Raw genomic sequence first — 8,128 nt, forward strand, 5'->3', positions numbered from 1 at the left:
AGAGGGGGGGAGGGGGCTGGGCACCCATGGGTGGGGAAGGGGGGGAGGGGGAAGGGGAAGCACCTTAGGGAGCGGTATGGAGGGGGCTGGGGGAGGAGAGGGGCGCCCATGTGGGTGGGGGGGCACCCATAGGTGGGGGAGGGGCTGAGCACCCACGGGCGTGGGGGGAGCACCCGTGGGCGGGGGGGAGGCGAGAGGGGGCACCCATAGGGGGGTGCAGGAGGGTGCTGGGGACCCAGTGGTGGGGATGGGCACCCATGGGTGGGGAGGAGGGGAAGGGGGAGTGGGCACCAATGGTTGGGGGGGAGGTGAAGGGAGGGTGGGCACCCATGGGTGGGGGGTGATGGGCACCCACGGAGGGGTGCATGAGGGTGCTGGGGACCCATTGGTGGGGGTAGGGTGCAGAGTGGGGGGGGACCCATGGGGGGGTGGGCACCCACTGGTGGGGGGAGGTGAGGGGGTGGGGGAGAGCTGTGGGGGGGTGAGCACCCATAGAGGGGTGCAGGAGGGTGCTGGGGACCCACTGATGGGGGGAGGTGGGTGGGGGGTGCTGGGCACCCGTGGGTAGGGGGGAGTTAAGGGGGGGGGGCACCCATGGGTGGGGGTGAGGTGGGTGGGGGGTTCTGAGCACCCATGAAGGTCGAGGGGTTGGTCAGGGGAGGGTGTTGGGCACCCATGGGTGGGGGGGAGGGGAACCACGAGAGGCTTGGGGTCTCTCCTCCCCTCCCCTTCCCCCCCCAACTCTCTCAACCTGTTCCAGGCTCTCCCCACCCTCAAATTCCAGAATTCCTTCCCCATCTCCAACCTCAATCTCCCCTTTCTCTCCAAGTTTTAACCCATTTCCCTTCTCCTCTCCCTACCCCCCCGTGTCCAAAGCCCTCCCCCAGCTTTCTTCATTGAATCAGGAGGGATGAGACCCCTAAGTGGGCTCTTAAAAAGCTCCCCAAGTTTCTCTGGAGGCTCCTTTTACCACAAAACAGAGAATTACAGAATTTTCAGGGTTGGAAGGGCCCTTCCAGCTCCTCCAGTTCCAACCCCTGGATGGGCAGGGACCCCTCCCACAGCCCAGGTTGCTCCAAGCTCCATCCAACCTGCCCTTAAAAACTTCCAGGGATGGATGGGGAATCTTCCACCACCTCTCTGGACAACCTGTGCCAGGCTCTCACCACCCTCCTGGTGAAGAACTTCTTCCTCACTTCCAATCTCCATCTCCCCTCCTCCAGTTTGAATCCATTCCCCATGTCCTGTCCCTCCCTGACATCCTCACAAGTCCCTCCCCAGCTTTCCTGGAGCCCCTTCAGATCTATGAAGGTTGCTCTGAGCTCTCCTTGGAGCCTTCTCCTCTCCAGACTGAACACCCCCAACTCTCTCAGTGTCCTCACTCCAGAGCTGCTCCAACCCTCTGAGCATCCTCCTGGACCTTCCCTGGACTCATCCCACCACTTCCAGGTTTTTCTTGTACCAGGAGCTCCAGACCTGGATGCAGAACTCCAGGTGGGGTCTCAGGAGAGCAGAGGGGGAGAATCCCCTCCCTTGACCTGCTGCCCACCCTTCTCTTGGTGCAGCCCAGGACATGGTTGGCTTTCTGGGTTTAGCTCCAAGGGCTCCCCAGAACCTTCTCTTCCCCAGACTGAACACCCCCAACTCTCTCAACCTGTTCCAGGCTCTCCCCACCCTCAAATTCCAGAATTTCTTCCCCATCTCCAACCTCAATCTCCCCTTTCTCTCCAAGTTTTAACCCATTTCCCTTCTCCTCTCCCTACCCCCCCGTGTCCAAAGCCCTCCCCCAGCTTTCCTGGAGCCCCTTCAGATCTAGGAAGGTTGCTCTGAGCTCTCCTTGGAGCCTTCTCCTCTCCAGACTGAACAACCCCAACTCTCTCAGTGTCCTCACTCCAGAGCTGCTCCAACCCTCTCAGCATCCCCCTGGATCTCCTCTGGACTCATCCCACACTTCCCTCTCTCCCTCCCCACAGGATGGCCAGGCCAGGCCATGCCAGGAACCATTCCAGGTTGGAAGAAGCTGGAGCTGAGGATGCTGAGGACCCTCTGGATTCCATCATCTCCCAGTCAGGCTGCAGGGAGCAGCACCAGGAGCTGCAGCTCTGCATGGCTGAGAGGAAGGACTGGAGGCAGTGCCAGAACCACCTCAGGGCCTTTGGGGACTGCATGGCCCAACAGAACCGAGCCAAGGAACTGGGCAAGGGGGGCACCAGCAGGAACCAAACCCACCCGACACCCACTGGGGACTGAAAGTCCCAGGAGCTGTGTCAGGATTGGCCTGGGGAGGGGATGGAGGGGGTGGTGAATCCCAGGAGATGTTGGTGAGGGAATAAATGTGGTGATGGTGATGGTGGTGATGTTTTTGGTGTTGGTGGTGATGGTGGTGTTAGTGATGTTGGTGTTAGTGATGTTGGTGTTAGTGATGTTGGTGTTAGTGATGTTGGTGTTGGTGATGGTGTTGGTGATGTTGTTGGTGATGGTGGTGTTGGTGATGGTGGTGTTGTTGGTGATGTTGGTGCTGATGGTGGTGTTGGTGGTGATGCTGGTGATGTTGGTGTTAGTGATGTTGGTGTTGGTGGTGTTGGTGTTGGTGGTGTTGGTGATGGTGTTGGTGGTGATGGTGGTGTTGGTGGTGATGGTGGTGCTGGTGTTGGTGGTGATGGTGGTGTTGGTGGTGATGGTGTTGGTGATGTTTTTGGTGGTAATGGTGTTGGTGGTGATGATGGTGATGGTACTGGGGGTGATGGTGATGACTGAGGTGATGTGTTGGTGGTGATGATGGTGTTGGTGCTGGTGAGGATTTTGATGGTGGTGATGGTGTTGCTGGTGATGGTGTTGGTGATTCTGGGGATGTGTTGGTGGTGGTGTTGCTGATGATGGTGATGGTGTTGGTGGTGATGGTGCTGGTCACCCAGGGTGCACTGGTTGTCTGGTTATCTCTGTCTGGGACAAACTGGAGCTTGGAAGGGGTGGTGCTGGGATGAGCTGGGATCCTGCAGGGGGTGGTGGAGCAGAAGCTGAAGCTGAGCCCAGAACCCCCCCAGGTCCTGGGGGCATCAGCAGAAGCCCAGAGAGCATTGAGGGAGGGGATTCTCCCCCTCTGCTCTGCTCTGCTGAGACCCCCCCTGGAGTCCTGTGTCCAGTTGTGGAGTCCCCAGCATCAGAAGGACACAGAGCTCCTGGAAGGTGTCCAGAGGAGCCACTGAAATGCTCAGAGGGCTGAGCAGCTCCCTGGGAAGCCAGGCTGAGGGATTGGGGTTGTTCAGCCTGGAGAAGAGGAGGCTCCCAGGGGAGCTCAGAGCAACCTTCCAATATCTGAAGGGGCTCCAAGAAAGCTGGGGGAGGGCTTTGGACACGGGGGGGTAGGGAGAGGAGAAGGGAAATGGGTTAAAACTTGGAGAGAAAGGGGAGATTGAGGTTGGAGATGGGGAAGAAATTCTGGAATTTGAGGGTGGGGAGAGCCTGGAACAGGTTGAGAGAGTTGGGGGTGTTCAGTCTGGAGGAGAGGAGAGGAAGAGGGAGAGGGAGAAGGAGAGGGAGAGGAAGAGGAAAAGAGGAGAAGGAGGAGAAGGGAGAAGGGAAAAGGGAAAAGGGAGAAGGTTCTGGAGAGCCCTTGGAGCAGCTTCCAGGTCCTGAAGGGGCTCCAGGAAAGCTGGGGAGGGACTTTGGACAAGGGCCTGGAGGGATGGGATGAGGGGGAAGGGTTTCCAGCTGCAAGAGGGGAGATGGAGAGGAGATCTTGGGGAGGGAGAAATTGTTTGGGGTGAGGGTGCTGAGCCCCTGTCCCAGGGTGCCCAAGGAAGCTGTGGCTGCCCCATCCCTGGCAGTGTCTCAGCCCAGGTTGGATGGGGCTTGGAGCAACCTGGGCTGTGGGAGGGGTCCCTGCACATCCAGGGGTTGGGACTGGAGGAGCTTTTGGGTCCCTTCCAACCCAACCCATTCCATCATTCCAGTTTTAGGTTGGATATTGGGAAGAATTTTTCCCTCCAAGGGTTGTTATTCCCTGGCCCAGGCTGCCCAGGGCCCATCCCTGGGGGGATTCAGATCCTGTGTGTGTGGTGCTGAGGCCCTGGTGCTCTTTGCAGTGCTGGGTTAATGCTTGGAGTGGATTTTAGAAGTGTTTCCCAACCAAAATAATTTCATGATTTGTCTTTATTAAGCCCTGGTGCTTGACAACAGGGGGAATTTCTCCCCCTTTGTCCCATTATCAGTGCAGTGCTCCTGAAGTCACCTCCTGGAGGCTTCAGCAGCCAAGAAGCAGAAGCCTTCATCTTGCAGGGGTGGCTGAGAAATGTCTGGAAGGTTCCTCTGCTCAGCTCATCTGTGCCAGAAGCTCTTCCAGTTCTGGTCGAGACTTCAATCTGCTCTTGAAGTCAGCTTCTGTGTGCTGGGGAGAGAGGAAGAGACAAAGAAATAAAAAAGAAACATCCCAAGAAAATCAGAAGCACCTCAAGCACTTCTTGAAATCCAGAGGAATCCAACCTGCCACAGAGAATCCCCCCAGAGGAGAAAAAAGATGGAACAGTGCTCTGAGCTCTCCTTGGAGCCTTCTCCTCTCCGGACTGAACAACCCCAACCCTCTCAGCATCCTCCTGGACCTTCTCTGGACTCATCCCACACTTCCCTCTCTCCCTCCCCACAGGATGGCCAGGCCAGGCCATGCCAGGAATCATTCCAGGTTGGAAGAAGCTGGAGCTGGTGCTGCATCCAGTTGGTGGCTGGTACCTAGTGGTGTCCCCCAGGGATCAGTGTTGGGCCCAGTGCTGTTTAATATCTTTAGTGAGGATTTAGATGAGGGGATTGAGTCCATCAGCAGCAAATTCCCAGGTGACCCCAAGCTGGGGGGAGTGTGGATCAGCTGGAAGGCAGGAGGGCTCTGCAGAGGGACCTGGAGAGACTGGAGAGTTGGGCTGATCCCAAGGGGATGAGGTTCAAGACAAGAAGCCCATGGGGAGCTCCAGGCTGGGCAGAGAGTGGCAGAAAGGGAGCTGGGATTGCCAGGAAGCTGAAGAGGAGGCAGCAGTGTGCCCAGGTGGCCAAGAAGGCCAATGGCATCCTGGGCTGGCTGAGGAACAGCGTGGCCAGCAGGTCCAGGGAAGGGATTCTGCCCCTGTGCTCAGCTCTGGGGAGGCCAGAGCTTGAGTCCTGTGTCCAGTTCTGGGCCCCTGAGCTCAGGAAGGAGCTTGAGGTGCTGGAGCAGGTCCAAAGGAGGCAACTGGGCTGGGGAAGGGATCCAGCAGAAATGCTGTGAGGAAGGGCTGAGGGAGCTGGGGGTGTTGAGGCTGGAGAAGAGGAGGCTCAGGGGAGACCTCATCACTCTCTCCAAGTCCCTGAAAGGAGGTTGGAGCCAGGGGGGGGTTGGGCTCTTTTCCCAGGCAACTCTCAGCAAGACAAGAGGCCATGGTCTCAAGTTGTGCCAGGGGAGGTTTAGGTTGGACATTAGAAAGAATTTCTTGCTGGAGAGGGGGATCAGGCATTGGAATGGGCTGCCCAGGGAAGGGGTGGATTCTCCATCCCTGGAGCTCTTTCAAAAGAGCCTGGATGTGGCACTCAGTGCCATGGGCTGGGAACCACGGGGGGAGTGGATCAAGGGTTGGACTTGAGGAGCTCTGAGCTCCCTTCCAACCCAGACAATTCTAGGATTCTGAGGATGCTGAGGACCCTCTGGATTCCATCATCCATGGAACATGGAACCATGGTCCATGGAACAGTGACCTCAGGGAGTGGGGGACCCCCATGGAAAGGCCCTGGGGAGTGGGATCCTCTGCCTGTGGCTGAGCTCTGAGCTCTTCCATCCCCTCCCAGACACTCTGGGTCAGCCCAGAAACTCTAAAATTCAGCTTTTAGGTTCCTATCACCTGGCTGCCTCTTTTTGGAGGAGTAAGCAGTGGGGTTGTGATGAAGAAATCAACTGGACACCCCCAGCCCTGGTGCTGCCCACTCCTGTGGCATCTCTTCCAGCCCTAAAACATTTTGTGATCTCCTTGCTGGGGGAGATTTGCTGCTTGCTCCAGGACTTTTTAGTAGCATCCCAAAGCTTTCCTCTCTCTCCTGGACTCCTTGTTGTGTGGAGCCAGCTTGGGTCTCTCTCCAGATGGCAATGACTTTGCAAATGGCACAAGGGCACAGCTCTCCCTCCAGAGAAAGGCAAAAAATTAAAAAAAAAAAAACCAAAAAACCCCCAAGAAGACTGGACTGTGACCAGTACAGAGGTTACTGGACTCAAAGACCTTTTCTCCCATTTCCTCCTGGTTTTGCAGAGCTGGAGAAAACATTTTTCAAAGGCCCCTCAGGAAGCTGAGTGCTGAGTCATGTTTGAATTTTTACTGTGCTGCCTCCCCCTTCCAGCTACAAAAAAATCTTTCTATATAAAAAGGGCCTCCTGGGAGTGTTTTATCTGACTGTAAAGTGAGAGAATTTAAAATATCTCATTATGTGTGGTCAGCCAGGGACTGGAGCTCTGTCCTGGACTCCTCAGTGCTGAGAAAACTGTTGGGGCTTTTTAAAAAAAAAAAAAAACAAACCCTGAATCTTTCCCAGAGAAAATTCCATCAAAGCAGGGCAGAGAATTTGGGTTTCAGGCTCTCCAACTGCTCCACAAAGTTCCTGGAGATTCCCAGACAGGAGGTGGTGAAGTGCAGCTGAAGGAAAACTTTTGCCTTTTGCATGCAGGGAATGTGCAGCAGCAAAGGAAAAAGCAATTTGCAAAATAAAAATATAAATATCTGAGAATCCATCTTAAGAAACAAATTAGAAACATAAGAAAAATGTTTTCATGGAAAACTTTTGTCTCCTGATCTCCAGGATTGGCTGAGAAGGGACCTTCTGTGGCACTAATTGTAGGAGGCTAAATGGAAAATGGGATGAATTAAAGGTAGAATTAAAGAATTAAAGATAATGGGGGGGTTTGATGGAGTTCTGGGAGATCCTGGGGTATCCCTGAGCCTCAGGACCAGGTTTCTATTTCCACAGCAAATTCCATTCCACAGCATCACAACTGCTTTGGAAATGAGAAGGGATGGGGAAAACCAACCCTACCTCTTTCATCAGGAGATGGACCCCCTCAGGCTGATTACTCTGAATAATTTCCAGAAGGATGGGAGCAAATGTTGAGCTCAAACCAGTGATCTGAAAGAAAAAAAAAAATCAAACCCACACACCAAATGGACTCAGCAATCTGATTTACTGCAAGGGGTTGGACTGCCTGAGTTTTAGAGGTCCCTTCCAACCCAAATTATTCCAGGATTCTCTTATTTTCTGACTTGTTCCCCTGCTCACACCTCTTTCCTCACCAGCACAGCCCAAAATTCCCATTTTTGGGTCTTCCCTGTGAATGTTTTGCTCCCCATCCCTGCCTGCAAGGAGATTTCCTCATGGATGGAGCTTTTAATTTTGGTGGGAATCTACTAAAAAGAGTAATGCAAGCCCCAGTGGTAGCCACACACCCAGGGAAAAAAAAAAAACCTCACCCTCCAGGTTTAAAATGTGATTCAGCAGAGGTTTAGCTTCCCAAACAGCAAGGGAAAAAACTGGGAAAAAGTCACTGAGGAGAAAGAAATCCCTCTTCAGCTCAGCCAGGTGGCCACTGAACTCCTGGCAATGACACTAAAACCAGTTTGAAATTGCACTGAATTTGTCCAAACATTTTCCTGTGAGGAAAAACTGAGGGATTTGGGTGCTTTTTAGTCTGGAGAAGAAAAAAATTGAGGGGGGATTTAGCACTGCTGCTAAATACTGAGAGGGGGGTATGAGGAGGATGGGATCAGTGGCAGGACAAGAGGTGAGGGGCACAAACTTGAGCACAGGGAGTTCCTTCTGAACATCAGGAGGAATTTCTTCACTTTGAGAGTGGCCCAGGCTGCTCAGAGAGGTGGTGGAGTCTCCATCTCTGGGGGAATTCTCTCCTGAGACATCCCAAACCCCCCTGGACACCATCCTGTGCAACCTGCTCTGGGTGACCCTGCCCTGAGGTCCCTTCCAACCTTAAAGATTCAGCAATTCATCCTTAAAATTGGTTTTTCCACTGCATTCTGGATAAAATAAATATCCTCTAGATATTCTATATTCTGCACAAAACAGATCATAAATCTTCTGGCTGAAACACAGAACCCAGGAGCCCCTCCTCTGC

The 8,128-nt window shown here is 54.2% G+C and overlaps 3 protein-coding genes across 9 annotated transcripts in view; 1 reads left to right on the forward strand and 2 right to left on the reverse strand.

The window, feature by feature from the left end:
* Positions 1-2,350, forward strand: part of COA4 (cytochrome c oxidase assembly factor 4 homolog) — a 48,465-nt gene extending 46,115 nt beyond the window's left edge. For 2 of the 7 annotated variants that reach the window (XM_071760274.1, XM_071760605.1), the window contains exon 2: positions 1,974-2,350. In XM_071760274.1, coding sequence (XP_071616375.1) covers positions 1,974-2,250 — 277 coding nt within the window. In that variant the 3' untranslated portion in view covers positions 2,251-2,350. Of the gene's footprint in view, positions 1-61; positions 75-735; positions 1,177-1,882 lie in introns of those variants that run through there. The other 5 variants (XM_071760684.1, XM_071760187.1, XM_071760442.1 and 2 more) reach the window with 5 other exon arrangements.
* The window catches only part of PLEKHB1 (pleckstrin homology domain containing B1), a 168,070-nt gene that overhangs the window by 40,734 nt on the left and 119,208 nt on the right, over positions 1-8,128 (reverse strand). The gene's annotated exons all lie outside the window — the stretch shown is intronic.
* The window catches only part of MRPL48 (mitochondrial ribosomal protein L48), a 13,939-nt gene continuing 9,948 nt past the window's right edge, over positions 4,138-8,128 (reverse strand). Inside the window, exons 7-8 of the mRNA XM_071759062.1 lie at positions 7,039-7,128; positions 4,138-4,387 (exon numbers count right to left, since the gene is read on the reverse strand). Of these exons, the coding sequence (XP_071615163.1) occupies positions 4,313-4,387; positions 7,039-7,128 (165 nt within the window). The 3' untranslated portion in view covers positions 4,138-4,312. The remainder of the gene's footprint in view (positions 4,388-7,038; positions 7,129-8,128) is intronic.

The sequence above is a fragment of the Heliangelus exortis genome, chromosome 1, assembly GCF_036169615.1.
Source record: "Heliangelus exortis chromosome 1, bHelExo1.hap1, whole genome shotgun sequence".
In the NCBI taxonomy this organism is placed as follows: domain Eukaryota; kingdom Metazoa; phylum Chordata; class Aves; order Apodiformes; family Trochilidae; genus Heliangelus; species Heliangelus exortis.